Source organism: Xiphophorus hellerii, chromosome 9, assembly GCF_003331165.1.
Source record: "Xiphophorus hellerii strain 12219 chromosome 9, Xiphophorus_hellerii-4.1, whole genome shotgun sequence".
Taxonomy (NCBI): Eukaryota; Metazoa; Chordata; class Actinopteri; order Cyprinodontiformes; family Poeciliidae; genus Xiphophorus; species Xiphophorus hellerii.
Genome location: NC_045680.1, coordinates 24,245,273 through 24,268,310, shown reverse-complemented (window position 1 = coordinate 24,268,310; position 23,038 = coordinate 24,245,273). Strand labels below are relative to the sequence as shown.

Below are 23,038 nucleotides of genomic sequence, written 5' to 3'. Positions count from 1 at the left end.
TTTCACTGGCAGACTATTTTACTAATAAGACATTTTTTCCATGTTGTAAGTGAAATAATCTGCCAGTGGAACTAATACTTTCTTATAAATAAATAGTAAGGAAATATTGACCTAAAACAAGCTCCTATATTTTGCTGAAAATGTCCTTTAAGTTAGTTTTGTCTTATTTTAAGTCAGGAGTGTCAGACTCATTTTAGTTTTGGGCCAAATCAAGATTGGGAATGCTCTTAAACTGGTTGTGCCAGAATGTATCGATAAAACCTGCTCCCAAACTGTTAAAATATCAATGAATTCTTAAAATTAAATAATATTATTGAACATCTTTTCAGTACTTCCAGGATTTTGTGATTCTTTCTTTCTTTTCTTTTTTTAAAAATCAAAATGTTTGTGGTACTAATTTGAAAATATTTGCGATATTTCCGCTCATTTATGACGGTAAATACAACTTTTTGGATCATGGACTACAATCTGACATCAATTAAGGCTGAGACAACTGTTTAGTACAAGTAAAAACGTTTTTGACAATTTTTGAGCAAAATCTGCAATAAACTCCCGATTATTTGTTCACACAAAAAAAAATTGTGGGGACTTGTTTTTGTTTGCGTGAATTTCCATGATAATTCTCAAGAAATTGGAGGGACTGATTGATATGATTTGGCAGTAAACATAAAAAACTGCATTAATTTGACTGATAATGTAATAATTTTTTTTTTAATCACTGTCTTTTTATTGAGTTTTTTTCCCTTTAGTACATACAGTTTGTGAGTACAAAGAAGTGCATCTAACACATACATAAAATAATACACACAGAGAAAATAATCCCTCCAAAGTAATCCCATTTAGTCCACCCAGGTCACTGCCTAGTAGGTCCACCCACTACATTCCTATCCCTGACAGAAACGGAACACATTTTAATAAAATTAATTAACTTAATTAATCTGGAGCATTATTGTATGTTTTGAAATGAGTCAAGAAAGGGTCCCCATGTTTTTTCAAATTTACCAGTTGCGTGTTGAAGAGAACATCTAATCCTTTCCAGTTTTAAACACGACATAAGGTCACATAGCCACTGTTTATGAGTTGGAGGGGCAGCACCCTTCCACCTGGTCAGAACTGTGCGCCTCACTATCAGTGAGCAAAATGCCAGGGCCCGCCGTTTAGAGGCCGATAAAGGCAACCCCCCACCACTGAACCCAAAGAGAGCCAAGAGGGGGCCAGGTGTTACCACCACCCTGGCCAACCCGGACATCGTACGAAAAACATCTGTCCAGAACTGACCAAGAGCGGGGCAGGACCAGTACATATGAACTAGTGTGGCTACAGCAGTTTTGCATTTGTCGCAGTATGGGGTGACTTCTGGATAGAAACGAGACAGTTTGCTTTTGGAGAGATGGGCTCTATGTACTATTTTGAACTGAATGAGACAATGGCGCGCACACAGAGACGTTGTATTCACCAGTTTAAGTATAGAGTCCCATGTCTCATCTGGTATAGATATATTCAAATCTTCTTCCCATGAAGTTTTAAGTTCAGGTGAGGAGGTCTCTCTCATACTCAACATTTTATCATAAAGCCAAGAAACCAGCCCTTTACGAGTCGGGTTCAATAATAGGATGGTTTCCAATAGTGTAAACTCTGGCAGAGAAACTGAGCCTGATAAGTGAGACTGAATAAAGTTTCTGGTTTGCAAATATCTAAAAAAATGGGATTTAGGTAGACCATATTTAGTGCTAAGTTCCTCAAAGGATGCCAAATTCTTCTCTAAAAAAAGGTCCTTAAAATAAGTAAGCCCCCTCCGGTGCCACTCTAGAAACACCCCATCCTGAACAGATGGTTTGAAAAAATGGTTAAGTGCAATTGGACTTAAGAGGGAAAAGTCATGAAGCTTAAAGTATTTCCTAAATTGGCCCCATATTTTCAGTGAGTGTTTCACTACAGGGTTTGAAATAGCGCTAACTGAAGAGAGTGAAAGTGGGGAACAGAGCAAGGCAGGAATGGATATATTGTTACCACTGCGCAGCTCCATAGCCACCCAGTCAGGACAGTCACCCAGGTTGTAGTAGAAATACCAAAACACTGAGCATCTAAGGTTGGCGGCCCAATAATAAAACCGGAAATTGGGGGAGGCAAACCCCCCCTGCTGTTTAGGTTTTTGGAGTTGTAATTTATTAAGCCTTGGGCGTTTACCCTGCCAAATAAAAGACGAGAGAGTCGAGTCTAGCTCATTAAAAAAAGTATTAGGAATAAAAATAGGTAATGCCTGAAAGAGGTATAAAAATTTGGGCAGTATATTCATTTTAATTGAGTTGATACGTCCCACAAGGGACATGGAAAAGGGCGTCCACTTTGTGAGGGATCCCTTCACTTGGTTCAACAGTTGAATCAGATTCTCTTTGAACAGGTTTTTATGTTTTTTTGTCACTGTGACACCAAGGTATGTGAATTTTTGTCTTTCAATTCTGAACGGCAGATTGGCTAGAACTGACATATTGGCTTTATTACCTATTGGGAGAAGCTCACTTTTGGTGAGGTTCAGCTTATACCCAGAAATCTGACCAAATTGGTTAAATATGTCGAGAGCAAAAGGCAATGAGGTTGATGGTTTGGAAACAAAAAGTAGAAGGTCATCTGCATAAAGCGACACTTTATGTTCCATATCATTCCTCCAAATGCCGGAAATCTCTTTACTGGTTCTAAGTGCAATGGCGAGGGGCTCTATGGCCAGATCAAAAAGCAGGGGACTAAGAGGACAGCCCTGACGGGTGCCTCTTTGTAATTTAAAAGGTTTTGAGGTCTGAAAATTGGTACGAACTGTGGCAGACGGTTGCTGGTATAATAGTTTAATCCATGAAATGAAGTTTCCTCCAAAGCCAAATCTACTAAGGACCGCAAAAAGATAGTCAAACTCAACCCGGTCAAAGGCTTTTTCAGCGTCCAGAGAGACAACACACTCATCTGAATCTGAGGCGCTGGAATAAATGATATTAAGCAACCTTCTAACATTGAAATATGAGTGCCGACCTTTAATGAAGCCTGTTTGGTCTTTTGAAATAACCGATGGTAAAACAGTTTCAAGTCTACGGGCAAGAATTTTGGCTAAGATTTTGACATCTGTATTTAGGAGAGAGATAGGTCTGTATGAGGTGCATTCCACTGGATCTTTGCCCTTTTTTGAAATAAGAGTGATGCAAGCCTCATAAAATGACTGAGGGAGGGACTCTTGTTTAAAACAGTCAGTAAGGGTGGAGCTGAGCTCCACAGAGAGTAAGTCTGAGAATTGTTTGAAAAATTCTGAGGGGAGACCATCCGGTCCTGGGCATTTGCCAGACTGCATTGAGGCTATTGCTAGGGAGACTTCTGCCTGGGAGATGGGTTCATCTAACCTGTTCTTGAGTTCTGGTGAAATTACAGGGATGTGAAGTTTAGCCAAGAAATCAACAGTCATGTTGGAATTGGTCTGTGATTGTGAGCTGTAGAGCTCCTCATAGAAGTCCCTGAATGCATCATTAATCTGACCGTGATCTGTGACTATACTGCCATCTTGTTTTCGAATTCTAGAGATATTTTGCCTTGCCCTAGAGCCCTTGAGCATGGTCGCTAATAGTTTATCGGGTTTGTCCCCATGCACATAAAATTTGGATTTGTTGTGTAAGAGCAGGCGTTCAGCTGAGTGTGTTGTCAAGAGGTCAAGCCTTGTTTTAAGTTCAACGCGCCTTTTGAACAGTTCAGGACACTGATTCAGAGCATATTTTATATCAACCTCTTTGATTTGTTGAATTAGGTTGTTCTGTTCATAGGTGGACTGTTTTTTAATTTTGGCTGAGTAGGCTATAATCTGGCCTCTAATGTAGGCCTTAAAAGTATCCCACACCACAAGGCTGGAGGTCTCATGGGAGAAGTTAGTGGCGAAAAAGAAACGTATCTCATCCTGAATAAACTTTACAAAGTTTTCATCAGACAGTAGGGTTGAATTGAAACGCCATGATCCAGTTCTTAGGGGGAGGTGAGGAAGGGACAGGGACAAAGTGAGTGGGGCGTGGTCTGAGATAACTATGCTATGATAGTCACAGGAATGGGTCTGCTGCAGCCATTTAGAATCTGTAATAAAATAATCAATTCTTGAGTAAGTTTTGTGTACATGTGAAAAGTATGAGTACTCCCTCTTGTCAGGATTCAAAGTACGCCACACATCACACAGCCCGTACTCAGATAAAAAGGTTTGGATGACTGATGCAGATTTGCTTATGACATTACTTTTAAGGGATGAGCGGTCCAAAGCTGGGTCCAACCAACAGTTGAAATCACCCCCCAGGACCAGTGAGTATTTATTGAGGTCAGGTAGGAAAGAGAGTAGTTGTTTAAAAAAATTCTCATCATCTGTATTAGGAGCATAAACATTGACCAGGGCGACCAGAGTGCCATGCAGTTTCCCACTTACAATAATAAACCTGCCATGTTTATCAGCCACCACATTATCGGCCTCAAACGGAGTATTCTGGCTGATCAGTATAGAAACCCCTCGTGCCTTAACCTGAAAATGGGAGTGAAAACATTGTCCCTTCCAGCAAGCCAGGAGACGACCCCCGTCCAAGGTCCTGATGTGAGTCTCCTGCAGAAACACCACATCTGTGTTGAATCGTTTAATATGGGAAAAAACCTTCCTTCTCTTCACTGGGTGGTTTAAGCCTTTGACATTCCAACTTAAAAAATTTAAATACTGACTCATACGATTTCAGAGTGTACATGTTATCCTACTTTGATAAGTACGATAGCAGTATGGCAGGCAGAGATTGGAACAAAAGAGGTGAAGAGAGGTTGCAGTACCTTGCAGGACCCCTGGCAGTGACCTTAGCCTCCCCCCCAAAACCTCCCCCAAACATAAACAGCTGCTAAACAAAAAATAACAATGTAGCAGCAAGCTCTTCAAAATTAACATTCTTAGAGATCCAATCTTCCAGTAACCAATAACCTTGGAATAAAAAAAACTGAACTTTCTATAGCAAACTAACCACTGCTCCTAGTGGGTATGAAGTAGGTATAGACCCCCCCACATTGATATAGATTTTGAGACATAGTTTACTGGTTGTCGTAAACACCATAGGAAAGTAGTATTGCAATACAAATTGAGGCAACCACAAGAAATGGAATGATAGAGCTACCCTTCCATTCATTAAGTCCAATACCAGCCAGAAGGATGGCCAGAAAAAGTCCATTGGAAATACGGCAATATGACAAGTCTATTTTTACAGTACCTACTGCGTCCTGAGGAAAAGCAGCCTGCCTGTGTTTCTGAAGAAAGCCCTCGGCAAAACGTTGCTCCTTTATTGGTCTTCCTGTGGTTTTGGAAGCCTCTTGATGAACTGTTGAGCCTCTTCCACAGAACCTAAAAAATTTTTGGTGCCGCTGGATTGCGTAATGCGGAGACGGGCTGGGAAGAGAAGAGCCGGCTTCAAGCCCCGTTTGTAGAGCTCCGCCATGATGTCCTTATACTCTGCGCGCTGGGCCAGGACGTCTGGACTGTAGTCCTCCACAATACGAAGAGACGCACCTTTGTAGTCGAGCTTTCCTCTCTTCCTGGCTTCCCGAATGATGAGATCTTTAGTCAGGTATCGATGCAGGCGAAGGATCACCGGGCAGGGAGGACGTCCTGCGGGCCGTTTGGCTGCCAGAGAACGGTGCGCTCTATCGAGCTCTGGTGGAGATGGGAGCACCTCTTTCCCAAATAGCTCACAGAGAAGGTTGGAAAAAAACTGAGTAGGGCGCCCACTTTCAGTGTCTTCGGGCAGACCGAGGATGCGAATATTCTGCCGTCTGCTGCGGCTCTCTAGGTCAGTCACTTTATCTTTTAGCTTAGCGTTGTCTTCACGGAGAGCAGCACATGAGTCTTCGAGGCCAGCCACTCGCTGGCCCAGATCCTCCGTTGCGAGCTCCAAGGAAGAGATACGCTCTGCCTGTTCCTCCAGGGCCTGCCGCACCTGGTCTAGCTTGGAGCCCAGCATGTTGACAGAAGACTTGAACTCAGATTTCAGATCCTCACCATGCTGCTGAAAAAGTGCGGTGATAGCCTCTAGCGTTAAGCTAGCGTCCTCCTTCTTACTTCCTTTCGCGCTCTTACAGGCCATCTCTAGTGCGCAAATAATCAAAAATACTTGCCAAGAATGTTTTTTGTATTGATAGGCGGCGTAGAATTAGTTTTCTGTGGGGTGAATTTAGTTAAAAGTCTGGATTTTTCCGGAGCAGTCCGTTGCTACGTCTAACCTGTCCGCATGGCAAACCGGAAGCCCTCGATAACGTAATAATTAAGCACACTTAGTGTTTAGTTTAGAATCTAGAGGGCCACATAGGAAACTATGGCGGGCCAGATTTGGCCCACGTGCCTCAAGTTTGACACGTATGTTTAAAGTGTTCTAACATTTATGTACTAGAAACTAGATCAACAATTCTTTGTAGGATTTCATGTTTTTTTAACTTTGTTTCAGACAGTTACTGTTTTCCTGTCAGTTATTTCTCACAAGGGCCACGTCGTTCTTTGTCCGCAACGGCAGAAGAAAATCTTAAAACCCTGACGTCTGCCAGGTTCTGAACTCAAACAGAACCTGGCAGTACAGGATGTACTGCACAGTACAGTGCAGGATGTGCGCAGCGGCCGGTTACCGTGGCAAATTTAAAGCTAACGACGCCCTGCCTCTCTTTTTCCTCCTAGAGCTAGCATCACTGTATGAAGACTGATTAATCAAACTGTAGCATTATGCAGTCGATGTGAAACTGAGTGGTCACTATTACGTGACTGGAGGAAATCGCCGTGCCGGCAGAGGAGGGCAGAGTGGCTGCTGATCAACAAGATGCTGGAAAGTGTGATTGCTCATTCAGCCTGACAGCAGCGCTTCTGTTTTGTTCCTTTGTTTGGCATCCAGGCTGATTAATAGATTGCATAACCTGTCACATTAGGCATTTACACGGCTGTTATTTGAATGCAAGACTGTGCTTTTAATGCGTTTTGCTTTGTTAGTCAGACTCTGTCTTTGACCCTAACCCTAACCCCGTTTGAAGATGTTAGTCTTCAAACTGTGTTTAGAGGACGAGGATTTGTGCAATAAGATGTCCTTCGAGGTGCTACGCTTGTCATTAGAGAGATAGTTAAAAAAGAAACTCTGAAATGAGGTTAAAAGGTGTCGGCACTATCTTATCTTCATTCTACAGAATATAAATCGTGATTAATTGGACCCAGAGGTTGCTGCTAACGGCTCGTCTGATAACGGCTGAAACCACAGCAGACTCCTACCACTGAAAACAACTCCAGTCTTTTCAAAAAAAAAAACACATTGATCATTTATGTTAACACTACTTTGTTAACATTTAATTTTATTGGTTGATCATTTACACAGCAGCCAATGATTATTCACACAGGAAGTTGAGGTTGGGGGTGACATACACATCAGATTCACTGTCCATATGTCAATATTGTAGATAAAACTTTAATCATTTTAATGTCTTCAGCTCTGTACCTGTATATGGTCTCTTCTTACTTTCATTTGGTAACTATAATTAAACTTTTTCATCACCTAAAGACCTTCCTACGCTGCTAAAACACAAAATCTTACCAAGTGTTATTGGTTTAGATTCTAGTGCAAATATCTTTGTACACTTGAAATGAGACAAAACTTACTTACAAATAACTTTGCAGCAAGATACAGAAGCTTATTTTAAGTCAATAATTCCTTAATATTGATGAAAAGGTACAGTCCGTTGACTGACTAATTCACTTATATCAATAAATAATATACAAATGGAAAAAAAGAACAACTTTTTCCTCAATATTAACCAATTATTGACTGAAAACCAGCTTCTATATTGTGCTGAAAAGTTACTAGTTAGTCAGTTTTATCTTATTTCAAGTTTGCTAAGATATTTGCACTGGAAACTATACCAATAATATTTGGTAAGATTTTGGGTTTTTTGCAGCGCATATCAATATATTTTCCTTTGTAGTAAAGTATTACAAGTTATGAAGATGATCATAAATGCTCATATACATCAAATCTTGCAATTTGGGTTCTGGTGCTGCTCAGTTAGGTTGGAGCTCATCTAGATTAGGATTAGGATTCTTAATCAAACTAGAATAACTAAATGATGAATTGAGTTGTTGTTCTTAAAGCATATGAAACTTCCCTGAGGCAGATTTGAAATTCATGTTCCTAAAAAGGTTTAGGGAAAAACTACAAGATGTCTGCAGGTCCCGACCAAAGAGTTAAATCTTTTTTGGGTTTTTAATTGACCTCGTGTATATTTTCGATTAACGCCGCAGGCAGAAAGTTCACAGCGCTGGCAGTTTAACACCAGGATGGTGTGAAACATCTTTAACAGGCTGAGCATCTCTGGCTGGAGGATTTCCACCACAGCAGTCTCTGCTGATGCCACTGATGATTCTCGACTCTCACAAGTGTAAATTGCGTCTGGCAGCGTAGAAAGCTGTGAAGCTTCATGCAACACGACAGACTGTTTCTGCTTTTATTTCCCTGTAATGTTCCAAAAGAAGTTGCACGGTTTCAGTTTGTTCATCTGTGAGTTACCTGGTCGTTTCTGCTACCCTTGTTCACGAAGCCGAAGCTGCAGTTCGAGCCCCGTCTCCGGGGGGCGCCACTGGTTAAAAATTCGCGAAACGAATGGCGGCGGCAAGCGGACCTCGGCGGTGTGCGTTGGAAATCTGTTTCTAAAAGGCATCCACTTTCACCAACACTGCTACTCAAGAAAACCGGCTCACCCTTACACAGGGCAGTTAATACTCTTCTATTACCTGGCAACAGCACAGTGGCAGCAAAAGGCCTCTTAATCCTGCCTCAGTGTTTTGTGAAAAAGACTTTTGAGGGTCTTGAAGAAGCCAAATACCTAATCCATCGTCTTAATAAAGAAAGCTTTGTGTTAAAGACGCGTCTCTCAACACATTCTGTCCTGATAATCTACACTCCTCAAAGTATTTTACCAAGAAAAGCTCATTTCAATCCATCTTAAGACAATGATGTCCTAGCATCCACCTCCAGTGCATCTTGTTCTAGAGCACGTGTGTCAAACTTGAGGCCTGTGGGCCAAATTCGGCCCACCGTAGCTTTTGATGTGGCCCTCTAGATTCTAGACTTAAATATTATGTTATCAGTCAAATTAATGAAGTTTTTTTTTTATCTGTTTACTGCCAAATTATATCAATCAGTCCCTCTAGTTTTTTGAGAATAATCATGGAAATTCACACAAAATCAACAAATCCCCACACTTTTTAGCGTGAACACATAATTGGGAGTTTACTGCAGATTTTGCTAAAAAGAAAATTTCAAAATTAGCACCACAAACAGTTTGATTTTTATTGCAAAAAAAAAAAAATCACAAAATCCTGGAAGGACTGAAAAGATGTTCAATAATAATAATATGATTTGTTAATATTTTAACAGCTTGTGAAAAGGTTTCATTGATACATTCTGGCACACGTTTAAGAGCATTCGCGATCTTGATTGGGCCCAAAACGAAAATGAGTTTAAACCCCTTTTATAGAGAATAAACTTGGACATGTCAAAAGATTTTCCAGCATACTGCACACATCCACCGTTGTTCTGCTCAAACGTCGGCGCAATAACCAATCAATGTTACTTAATCTATGCAGGCGTTCTGTCTGCGCCGATGAAGATGCACTTGAGTGGCTTCGTTTACCAGTAGCCCACGTAACTTTCTGATACATACAACCTACAAACATTTTCCAACGTAAAGAGACTCATTTAGCATTACACTTTAAGTCGTGGAAGGTCAGTTGATCACCAAATGTGGACATATAAAAAGATGGTGAAATCTGTTTTGACGCAGTTAAAGTAAGTCCTACACCTTTCATCCCAGTCTATGTGCGCTATACAAAACAGGAGCACTTCAACCAACACAGACCTTAAAGATGTGACAGGTCCACAACTCAATTACTTCACATTTAGAGACATTTACCACACAATTTAGATGCATCAGTAAACACAACAGGAGAGGACCATACTTATTATCATGGGCAATGCTTCCCAACTACCAACACATTTGATTATTAACCCTAAAAACTATCACGTCAAAAAATTCCTACAGGCATCAGCCTAGTTTAGTCTATAACTGTGTTCTCTGGTTTACTCCAGAAGATACTTGGAGACGTGAAAGAGCAAACGGAGAATAGATGCCCTCTGTCAAGACGAATACAGTTTGGTGATTCAGAGACTATTGAGACACTTTCAATGGATGAATCAGAGGCAGAGAAAACAAAAAATAAAAATCTTTTTTTTCTTATTTACTTATAAACTAAGTATGAAATAAAGAGGATACTGGCAACTGCTTGAGATGGGGCCCTTGCACTGAAGTCAGACATATTGGCTCATGTGACATGACACTATTAAAAACACAAAACCTTACCGAGAATTTTTGTCTTGTTTCCAGTGAGACTATGTGTGTACACTTGAATTAAGACAAAACTAACTTAGAAGTAACCTATCAACAAGATAATTAATATTGATACAATGTGCTATTTCAATTGTCAGATAATTTCACGTATGACGTGGAAAAAATGTTTTGTCATCAGAGAAAAATTCTGCCACTGCATCTAGTACTTTTGAATCAACATTAAGGATTTATTGACTTAAAACAGACTCCTATTTCTTGCAGAAAAGTTACTTGCAAGTTAGTTTTGTCTTCTGTCAAGCTTATTAAAATGTTAAAATCTAGACCAAAAATACTTGGTAAGATTCAGTGTTTTTGCAGTGTATGACAGCAGACCTGTATTTGCATCAATAAGCACAGAATGCTAAAACAATGATTCTTTTGTAGTATATGTCTTTTGCAAACAAAAATGCATTACCTTTTAATGTGAAATATGACATTTTTGACAAAGTTGTGTTGGTCAAACTGGCAAAAATATTTCTCCTCTGGCAGTCGCCGCTTCTCCATGACCAGCATTTGTTTTCTGATTATTTTTTCTTGATCGTTTTCCCGTCGTGTCCCTCGACCAGACAGCACACAAGGCAGTATTATTCCCCCAAACATCGGGGAAGCAAAGAGAGGGCTTGGGGCTGGGCTCGGGTCCCAGCTCAGTATTGGCATGTTTTGTCGCTCCACGGCTGAGCCTGGAAAGCGGCTCCGGGGCGCCGTGTCATCTGCGCCGAGGAAAACCGCGACTTATGCAGATCTGGGGGCGTCCATGACGCTGAGCTGGTGATGAGGCGGTAAACTTGTTCCTCTGTTGCCGATGCTCCGTGTCAACATCTCTAACATTGCGTGTTTTCGTGATTTGCCGTGTTTTGGCCCTTAAGCAGACACAATCTTCGGCTTATTAGAGTGTTTTTGGGGGTTTTTTTGTTAACTTAGTTCAACAGACTAAGCGCAAACACTGCTCCGCTTTCGATGAGTGTTGCCTGAATAAATAAGCCAAAGACTCTTCTGTTCAGTTTCCTCTGCCATACTGGAACCTTGTTTTCTGTATGCCGTACTGTTGCAGTAGCTGCCACTGGAGCGGAAACTTACAGCGTAACAAATATTAATGTCTGATATTCTTGAAGGTGTTAGAGTTAGGCTTAACCCTAATCCTAACCCTAATCCTAACTCTACCCATTTGTGTAACGATGGACAATCTTTGTGCTAAAGGCCTCTAAGACTTCTGAAAGGTGTTACACATTTTCAACTTGTCTTTCTTTTGTCTACACGTTTTCTCTTCTTATACAGCTGATGCTTCGCTTAATCTATCCGCTCATACTTGTGACATCAGTGTAACATGCAGTACAGTAGATGTGCCATATCCAGTGGTACGCTGGAGTACAAGTGTAAGGGTGTCCCGTGTGTGTGGGGGTGTGCGTGTGTGGGTGTGTGTGTGTGTGTTTTTTAATATGTCGTTCTTTTGGCTTAAGTTTTTCTGATTCGTTCTTAATGTTCCTGCTCCCACCCACACTACTGTCACTTTTTATATCTGGAATGTGCGATAATGATGAGGGGAAAAAAATTGAATTAAAGTTTTTTTTAGAAACATAAAGGAGTGTAATCAATTGTTGTTTACAATTAATGCAAGGTAAATCTGCAGCATTTCCTTTCAGCACTTAGTTTCCTGAAAACCTGAGAAGAGCAGGAGACGTTGGCTTCTTTATCTCAGGACTTTTTCTCATTTACTTGCTCAGACCAGCCAAAGCAGGAGGCTGCTGTTGGCCATCTCCTTTCCACTTCTCTGAGAATTTCTTCCCTCTGCGAATCGTTGCAGAAACAGCAGCGCTGACAATCGATTCATGAAACAAATTTAAAAGCTATCATCTTTACGACTCGATGTTTACGACGTGTGTTAAAAAGCAATGCAGCGACTGTCATCTTCTATCTCTGCTTCTCAGCAAAACAATCGTAATAGTGAAAGAAAAACATTTATTAACGGTTGTTTTGTTTTTGTTTTTTTTGTCTTAGATTGAAACAAAGTGTTGCCACGTCTGCCTTTAAACTTAATTCCCCGTGTCTGAAATCCAATAAGGCTTTCCAATCCAGAAGTACAGAGCAGCGACATGATTGGCTGTCCCTCGGAAAACACCTATAAATAAATCAACAAATTGTTTTTTTCTTACTGTTTTCCCGCAGGTCTAAATACGAGTCCCGGCTTTGTGTTTCGCAGCCAGGACTTAACACGACCGTTTATTGCATCTAAAGGTCGATTTTTCCGAATTACACTTATATGTCAGAAATAAAGACGTAAAGCCCTCTACCGAGGCAGAACCCGGCTCAGGTGGAGGCGGAGTGTTTTCAAGACGTGTGAAAAGCCACGGATGAAAACCGCCATCACCTCGAGCTGATCATTCAAAGTGCTTCGCCTTTCCTGACAACAGGATGCCTCCATTTTGAACGAACCGCAGAGTGAAAGTAAATGGGTGTTTATCACAGTTTGCCTTCGTGAAATGAGCCATTAAAACCGAACATCATAAATGGTAAATTGACTGAATTTTACACTTGAGTTTTTTTTCTGGTTCCTCGGCGCCGGAGCGACATTTACCCAGTGGCGTCCGCAAACACACGTCATGCGGCACCGACGGGAAGCTGGAATCAAACTCTCAACTTTCTGATTACCAGAGGATTATTGTGTGACGTATTTCATGTAAAGAAAAATGAGCACTTCCGTTAACTTTTTCAGCTGTGGCTGAGTTTAGTTAGATAAAAGCAGCATGTTGAATTTCCAGGCTGATGAAGACATTCTGTTTGTGTTTTCATCATTTTCTTGTTCATTTTGTTTTAGAGGTTTTGCCACATTCTGAACATTTCTCTGTAGTTGGCTGTATAATTGCACAATTTGATATATCAAATATGAATTAAAAAAAAAAAGAAATTCTTGTTTTTTGATCAAATGTTTCGGCGGTAGGATTTTATTTGGCCGTATCCAATTTCTTTATTTTGCAAAACACTTTTTTTTGTATCACACAAGTCGTGATGTCACTACCGCCGAAAAAGACGAAGACAACAGGAAGTGATAGGAGGAGGACGGCGCATTTTTAATGACTTGTGTGACGTTATTCATGTGATTTTTATTTCACTTCTTATTGAATGGTTTAGCTGCAAAATTCTGTGTTTTGGACACAATTTTTGAAAATGTGTACACCTTGCTCAATTTCAATTTCTCGAAAAGTTTTTGACAAACCTCTGAGCACATTTGCAATGGAAGCACAGATTATGTTCCTTATTGTTAGACGTTTTAGTCTTTTCTGTTTCTTATGCATTTTGTTTTTCTTACATTTTTGCCAGACCTCTTTCTTTCAGGTTTGTAGCTCTTCGGCTTCCTTTGTGTTAATTAGTTTTCCTCCCCATTTCCCTGTTTTCTCCCGGTCACAGCTGTTCCACATCTCCTCTGATCAGTTCATTTGTTCTTCAGTTGTTTTCCACCGCTGCCTCGCGGTTTAAGCTCATCGCTTTTCATTGTTCTTTGCTGGATTTCCTCCATTAATGACGAGCACCTTCATTTAGAAACTACACTTTGTGTTTACATGTGTCGTCTTTCACTAATACTTAAACTCAGAAGTAGGACAAACTTGCAAAAAAAGTGGAAATCCCAAAGAGGGAAAATAGTTTTTCACACCCCTGTACCGCAGAACAAATGTTGCAAAAGCAGATTTTGAATGTCGACTCAATTAGTAGTTGGACTTAGTATCTCATCAGATACCTTGTAGAAACATTTTAAAGTTAAAGCTGACCCGTATAGGAGGCCTGCGCGTGTTCCCTAATCGGCAGATAAATTATATCAACCTGCCTGAACGACCGTTGACCACAAGTACGAGGAAAACAGTTTCGAAAAGTTAAACCCTGCTTGACTCGTGACTTCTGTGCTCGCACCCATAGTCTGTTTCATCAAGCACACAATGCTGAGATAAGAAATCCAATTAAGTCGACGCCAGGCAGCCTTACTTCCCATCACCTCATACATTCTTATAAACAATAAGGCATAAAGACTTTAATACATTTCTGTCACAGATATGCAAATGGCGCGTTATTACGGAACACAACAGCACAATGTGTGTGAGTTTTGATCGGCGCTGATCGGGACCGCGGTCCGACCACGAAGAGGCACGGCAGCCATCAGCTATGAAACGTCTTGTCTGGTGGGTTGAAGTGGAAACAATGAGGGAATGCTGCCTGAACGGCAAGAGCAGCAACATAATTATCACCAACAGCTCTGGTGAGTTTCTGAGCCGAGTGGAGGAGCAGTCGTTAAGAGTTTCCGTTCTCAGAGGCGTCATGATGAGGTGTTGTGTCAGATTTCGTCCTCCTGTCTGGTTGAACCTGCGAATCGGACTGAAGTCTTGAGATGCCATTTGAATTCACATGAAGCTCAATCTTTGCTCCCTTTGACTGGACCATTCTAACCTCAAGTCTTTCTCAGATTCTAACATGTCGTCCTCTGGGAACGTCTTGCACGAACCTCCATCCATCTTCCCATCGATCTCAGCATGCTGCTGCCACCACCATGTTTCGTCATGGAGATGGTGTGTTCAGGGGCCTGCGCAGTGGTAGTTCTCCACCATTTGGTGATTTGCATGTAGGCCCAAAAGTAGTGGTGGGTGATACTGTGAACATGTGGTCTGGATTCGACACCAAGTTAGTACAGTGTTGCTTTCACCAATAAAGAGACTTTTAAAGGGGCAGTATTATGTTAAAAAAATGGACTATTTTCAGCTCATGACTGTCATAGCTCATTATGTGCACTTCTAAAACTAAGGAGGGATATTACGGTTTTTTGGGGGGAATCTCCACATCATATTTATAAAGTAAACTTTTTCATCTATGACATGGTAGTGTCTCTTTTTACAGTCATGATATATTACCATGTAGGCCATTTGCATATTTCAGGTTTATTGGCTCCGATGATTTTATTTCAAATGGTTGGATGCATTACTTAAAAGGTCAAAATGTAGCCAATGGTCAGCAACCACATGACCAAATGTAGTTTAAATGTTGAGAGTAACTTAGATATTAGACACAAACCGGTTTAAGAACAAAAATCAGAAACATAACCAACCCTTGATATTTTAACTAGCTGCAGACCTCTGGTCTTTAAGAGACGGTGAGAGTAAATGAGATGGAAAGAGATATACTGTAGCTGCCTCTTCTAAAAACTCAAGATGAACTCCTAACCTTTCAACAATAGCAGCACCGTAAAGCCACAGTAAGCAATGCTGCAAAAAGAAGAAGAGAAAAACAAATATAGTGTTGGAAAAGATGGAAATAATGACAATATATCTCATTTTAAAGCTTACCAGCGGTACCACGTCTGAGCGCAGAAAAGAAGAGAAAAAAAATAATTTAATGAATGTCATGTTATGATCTGGCATACTCATCAGACAAAAAAAAATTAATTAAAAAATTTTATTAAACTTTTGGCTGGCATGCGATTGCAACATTTTTTTTTTTTTACGAGCTGCTTCTGAAGAAAGGGAAGGTGGACGGGAGGAGCAGAGGAAATGAAAAGTGCAGCAGACAGATGGAACCAAATCTTGACTGGGGAGAAATAGTGGGAGATCAGGCAGATAAGGCGCCAAGTCGGTGTGGTTCATCACTGTGCTGGATTGGGCATTATTCCCTAAAAAAAAACAAAAAAACGGAGGAATTGGTTAGGCAGGTTCAAAACAGAGATCCGTTTGGACTTAATTAAAAATGCTAAAGTTCCTTTACAGGTGAATAAATGGTAAATACGAACAATAAAGCACATATTTAAGTCTTTCGTACATAAAACGGTGTTATGTATGAAGGAAACGGTGTTAAAGCCGTCGCTCTATCTGCTGTTTCCCTCCAGTGGAGCTTGTTCATGCAGTTTGTCTGTGAGAGTTATGCTGTCTAAGAATAGCCTGAGGTGTCCTAATATCTGGACCGGAGAGTGCAGTCATTAATTTTTCTCATTTGCGGCCTCTCAGTACTCTAGCTGTTTTTGTTATGTTTTCCACAGCTGTGACACTTTACGCCCCTAACGACACTCTGAAGACAACTGTATTGTTCCAGGTAGTTTCACTACCACCTTGACGGAAAAAGACACAAATGTTCCCCGTTGTAAGAGTGTGAAAGGTGAGGCTTTTTTAAATATAACCTTTAAAGTGAATCCCACTAAGCTCCTTCGCTCCTCGTCTTAATTACAGAGGCCAGAACACATTTAATCCCTTCTTAATGAACAGGAGTCTTATAGCCACGGAAAAGAAGACACTTGTTTGACGAAAACCCAATGAATTTTCCCACTGAACCGGTTTTTAATAAATTTGTTCAGTCAGATTATCAGCCAGTAATCAAAATTCCACATTTTGTGCACGCAGATTAATCAGTTTAGTCTGGTTTTCTAAGTAGTTTCAATATCACACACACACCCACACACACACATGGATCACAGTGTCTTGTAGAAGTATTCCTGACCTTTCAAGTTTTCATCACTTTGTCACACTACAAGCACAAATTTGGGGCTTAATTTGATACACCAACACAAAGTAATGCGTGATTATGAAGAGGAAGGGATCAGGATTATGTTACTTCATTGTGACTTTTTGTTTGCCAAATTCAGCTAGTTCTAGTTTCTAGAATGTGTTTGCTAGTTTTTATATTGGTTAGTTTCATCTGTTATAGTCTTAGTTTTGGTTTTTTCATACTTTGACCTTTTTTATTTATGCAGCTAAAATTATCACGATACGTTATATATCACAATATTCAACAAACGATATGATTCGATACATTTTGAAGATTTTCTGAAAGATTTTAGACGGACAGAGTGAGTGTGACTGTTCAATAGATTTGGATTGAATTACCTGAACTGATGGTGTAACATTAGTGTAATAAATGTTGTTTCTGTTATACATTTGCTTTGTTTAACTGTTAATTGTGTGGCTTTGTGTATTTGGTCGTGCAGAAAAGGAACCTTTTTTGTCTTATTTACTTAGATAATGTAATTGATCTATTTCATTTCATTATTTAATTAATGGTAACTGGTTGTTTGATTACATGTCATTTATAATGTTCATGTGCAACTGGGTAAAAAATGTCATGTGTGACAGCTGTCATTTAATTCATGTGGATTTTGACATAAAACTCAAAGTAAGATTTAATGTATCGCGGCTGAAAAAGCGATACTTTCTGACGAAAAAAATATCAATGAATATCGTAGAATCGCAAAAAATTACACCACTAAATTTTAGTATGTTTTACTTTTATAAATGTGCGACATAGTTCCTGTTATAGTTTACCCCCCTCAACTACCGTTTTTATTTCTATCATTTTTGGGTATTTTGTGTTAACTATAACAACCTTGGATGGGATATTTTACGTGTTTTTTCAAAACTTTTAAAAATCGGAAGAATGTGGTGCGCATTTTTTTGTAGCCCATTTTTATTCTGTTACTCTAAAAGGATACTTAAAATACAGCTCTACCTGTAAATGTATTCAGGAACAACATTCCTTCTCCCTGAAATAATTGTTCCCATCTATTGAAGATCTTGATTTTTGCATTGCCCAACCTTTTTGTGTCTGGAGTCGCTTATCTATGTTCGGACCATAAAAGTAAGACATTACCACATGTCCACAAATTGTTTACCATGCAATTAGTTCCGCCTGCATTGTTGAACTAATGGGGTAGCTATTTATTTGGGCCACCATAATGCGAGTGGCTTATTTAGTTTACAGGAAATAGTCGAGCCAACAAGCTGGCGCTGTATTGTTTGGGATTTGTGGAGGGTTTGTTCATGTAAGACATTTGGCTAAACGAAGGAACCATTTTGGTTTGTTTGTTGTAGTTTGTTTTTTTTTTTAAGAAAAGTTTCTGACAGTAAACTTGGTTGAAATGTTTTCACTGATTCGTTCCTTTGAAATAAAAAGCAGAATGTTGCTGAGTGACTTTCTGTGGTTTCCCACTTCAGGTTTTTATTTAATCCTCAACAGCATCTGTTGCCTCTAACCAGTTGCCAGCTTATCTTTTTCCAGGTTGGTGTGAATGACTTTATTTTTTATTTATTTTCTTAAAACTGAATCGCTACTCAGCGTATATTTGTCAGATTTTTTAAAAAGTCAGTTTGACATCCAAGGAGATGCTTACATTTTTTTATCTATATTTTGCACTGTAAGTAGGACAGTTTGGTTTGGTCAAATAATGCTTCTTGGCAGGAAATCCTGTGAAATTAGAAGGACAGTTCATTAAATGGTGCCACATTTGAAATAAAAATTCATGTATTCATTTTTGGGTCGGTTGATCAGCTCACTTCAGTATGCGGGTTGTGGCCGTTAAAACTTGGCAAAGTCTCTCTGCTAATGCCAAACATATTATTCTGCCACAGACTATTTTTGGTGTTGTTTATGGTATTGAGTAATCAGAGTTTGAAGAAAGAAGATATGTTCAGAATTTATAAATTAGTTAGCTCTAGTTGCATTTCCATTACAAACGTGAGCAAAACCTTGACAATATTCCACTGATGTCAAGAAAAAACCCCCAGAATTTTGCAATTGTGATGTTTCCATTAAATAAGAAACACAATTGAATTCACGTTAATTAGTGTGTCCATGCTGCATCATCATCCTCCATCTGCTTAAGAAAAACACATTGAGTAAAATAAAATCCAGAGATATGACACCATTTATTATTCGTCTTCTGAAACGTTTATTCGGAGAACACAGAAGACGTTCCGTGTTGTTGAGCCGTACAAGAAATACAGAAAACAACCAGAGCTTGACAGAGTGACAGACCCAGTCTGGGACCAATCAGTACAATTAAAATGACCGGACACAATCAGAGAAATCTGAAAAACAAATTATTGCTTTGAAAATTTCGTATATCGTAACAGTGAAATACAGACATAAACTGGTATAAAATCCCTTTCACTGGGCCTTTCTTCAGATGTTTCAATTGGTACAAAACAATCAATCAGCAGTCTCTAGTTGTATATTTCATTAAAGGGTTACAATAAGTGATTGAAGAAATCATTTGACGTCTTTTGTAAACGGATTTCCAAAGGAGAGACGGCAGACGGCAGCTGCTGTTCCCTCTGACGCCGTAGCACCACGAACACAGATATGAAGTGCAGCCAAGAAACGCTTCTCTCAGAGTCGGCTTTTGTTCAAAACTCTTGTAAATCTGATGGTCCACACATCCCCCACGCTTAAAAAAAAACAAACAAACAAACAAACAAAAAAAACATGGCTGCAGTGCTTCATGTTCTGCTTGTAATCTGATTGGTCGGTCAGCTTACACATCACATTTACAGTGAGCTGCAACTCCTAGAGAAGTGGCTACACACACGCATACACGCCCGTACGTAAACGTACACGCACGTGTGCCAACGCACTCCGTCTCTTTGGCCGGCGCGGTTCACATGTTCCATCCCAGGCCGATGTGTGTGGCCAGCAGGTAGCACATGGCGACCAGGCACGTCATCACCATCATGGGGAAACCCAGCCTGGAGGACGCGACAGGAAGTACAGCGGTTAAAACGCTCCAGAAACTGTATGTCATCACTTTTAATAATAACAAAAACAAAAAAAAAACACACAAATAAGCACTCATAGAGCAACACTGTTTCATATTCAGGGTCTGTCAGTAGCTGTGTTTCCATTACCAACGTGCGCAAAAACATAAGACAAAAAATGCAATTCCACAGTTGCGAAGTTTCCGTAAAATAAAAAATGCAAGTAAAATCACGTGTGAGTAAGTTTGTTCACGTGATTAAAAAACATTTTAAAATTTTGCTCATTTTTACACAATTTCCGGTTTATTTTAGATTACCATTATTACTATTAATAAAGAAAAGCCTCATTTAGGAACTGTAATTTGTATTCATGAAGGATCCATGTCTTTTATTTCTTTTTCAGCCAAAACAAAACATCTGCAGGGTTGCAAATAATTTTTCACTGCACTTTATTAGGAAGCGTTGCAAGTTCTGTGACTTGATAGGCGAAAAAGCAGAATAATCAAAGTCATCAAAGGTCTCAGGAATGTAAAAGCTGCTGATTAAAAAGAGAAGCGGCCGAGTGCCAGACTGTGTCGGGTTCAGTCTTGTTTAGCCTTCAGTGGTGCTTTCGATCGCTAAACATAATCCAGTCAGAGCTCCTCAACGCTCCTCTGCTCTCCACCATCTTGTTAAACACAAACGCTAACCTGCTCAAAAGACACAATCTCTTTTTTTCTTTTTTTCTCCGGGAGTCTCAGGCATAAAGAACTTTTCACATCGCACAACATCTTTAAAAAAACAAATCCCGTTTAATCCACGCAGTAGGATAACTTGCAGTTATTTTATTGCCCAACTGAAGCTGGTGTCAGATTTTATTCCTGAATTAGCCGCCTCAGTCTCACACACTCCCTCACACGGCTGCAGCGCTGCAGATGGTTTCTCATTTGGATGTGGGCCATGTCCTAGATGAACACATGGCTGCTCTCAGGGCCAGGAGTCTGGTTGCCTCCAGTCTCTGACACAGATCAGTCTTGGAGGACAGAAAACAAAAAACAAACAAAAAAATCTCACAAACGTACATTTTATATGTCAGTAATTAAACGTCGTGCCTTTAAATGAAAGTAGCCATGTTGCCAGTCTACCTAACCAAACTGAGGCGACGTGAGACGAGGTGTAGCACGTTACTACAGTATTTATACACCTTGAACTTTTCCGCTCTACGTCACCTGGCAACCACAGACTGTATTGGGATTTATTGGGATTTTATGTGATTGACAAACACAAAGTGGTGCATAACTGTAAAGCGGAAGATAGGTGATTATATTTCAGTAAAAATAATAATCTGGGAAGTGTGGCACACATTTCTATTTATTCCCGGGGTCCAGAATTTGCAAAACCTTCCAGAGCTAAAAGCTGCAAGCCACTACGGTGGCGTTTCTCTGCTTATTTATCTAGAGACTGAATTTTATGTGGACGGCCACGTCTTTGTATGTTTGCAGCTTTGCCACTCTCTTTATATTGATCGCAGAATGCTCTGTGGGATGTTGGATACATCGGCTAGTTTATAACCTGATCCTGGTTTGGACTTCCTGACAACTTTCTAACTGATTTTAGTTTTGTGTTTCTCTGTCTTTATGTCAACGTTCTGTAACAGACCTCTGAGTCTCTCAGGAAATATTCACGCTCAGCTTAAATTACACACAACCAGTCTTCCTTTAAAGATTAGGTGACATCTGATGTCTATTGGTGTCTCTGGGTTTTATGTTGATTTTTAGTTAAATCAAAGGGACTGAAAACCCTTCACATTTTCCTTTCCCCTTCCAAGTTATGCAAATCTTTGGGTTGCTCTATCACTTAAAATCCCCAGGAAATACTTCCACGTTTGTATTTGTAAAGTGACAAAAATAAACCCTCAAAGGGTGTGAAAACTTTTCAAAGGCAGTGTAGGAAGCAGGAAAACGATGTAGCATTGCTGCTCTGTTGCTATTTCTATTGAGCTTGGTAAATTTATGATGTCTGACAGACTTTAAAAATATGCATCCCTAATTATTCTGATGAGGAATATTTCTAACACGGACCACCTATCAACATAAACACAACTTTGTATTCCATTTGTCCTGCGTGTGGTTAGAACAGCATGAATAGTAGGGGACATGCATAATGCTTATGCAGATTTTAGTCAATTAAAATCTTTACCTGCAGCCCACTTAGTAAAGGCTTACATGAGGTTATAAAAATGGCAGGAGGCATCTATGCATGCTCATCTGTTGGCTGAATATGCTAACAACAAAACAGAGATATCCTTGGATTAAATAGAAACAGTAGAAATGTTTTACCAGGAATGAGAAGCAATTATATTAATTTATTTGTGTGTTAATATAAAAGTTTAAGAAATGCCTATTGTCCAAACTTTGGCAGAGATGCGATTATCAATATGTTTTAGTGTTAGCATATGATCTTAACTCCACATGCTAACGTTTGAAAGGATCAGTATTGTGTGTTTTCCAGGCAAATCGTGACCTTTTTTAACACAATCAAGTAACTGTCACCTTCAGTTGTTATAAAAATGCTATATACATCAAATATGACTTACTTTATAATTTAACGCCTTGTAATTGGGCCTCTGTCTCTTTAAGAAGCTTCTGCTCTTTCTGAAACTCCGCCTTCAGGAAGTCATCACAACATCTCTCCTCTATTAATCCTTTAACAACGTTTTTACCAGCGTTTCACTAAGAAGCAGCTCCTACAATGAGCTCAGCAGATGTGCAGTTCCACCGGGTGTTTGCTAATTGCTGCTGGCTAGTCTGAAGGAGCTGATTGTCAGAGGGCTGCTCTGTCAGGCAGAAGCTTGGAAGCTGCAGCTCAGAGGAGGAATTTTGTCCTCAAAGACAGAGGTAGGTCCACCCAGGGATTTGAAAGGTTGCCATGGGAGACTGAAGGATTTCTCAAACATGCATGGAAGAATCAAGACAACACTCCATGTGTGTTTTTGAAGATGGAATAACATAACATGATCTAAAGCTAAAAAAAAATAACATTTACATAACACTGTCCCTTTAAATGTCTTCAACCTTCTGCTGGTAGAGGCATCCTGAACCTGATTTTACTGGAGTTCT

The 23,038-nt window shown here is 39.9% G+C and overlaps 1 protein-coding gene across 1 annotated transcript in view; it reads right to left on the bottom strand.

Moving 5' to 3' along the window:
* Positions 1-19,093: 19,093 nt before the first annotated feature.
* Positions 19,094-23,038, bottom strand: part of oca2 (oculocutaneous albinism II) — a 50,608-nt gene continuing 46,663 nt past the window's right edge. Inside the window, exon 24 of the mRNA XM_032572273.1 lies at positions 19,094-19,931. Within this exon, the coding sequence (XP_032428164.1) occupies positions 19,844-19,931 (88 nt within the window). The 3' untranslated portion in view covers positions 19,094-19,843. The remainder of the gene's footprint in view (positions 19,932-23,038) is intronic.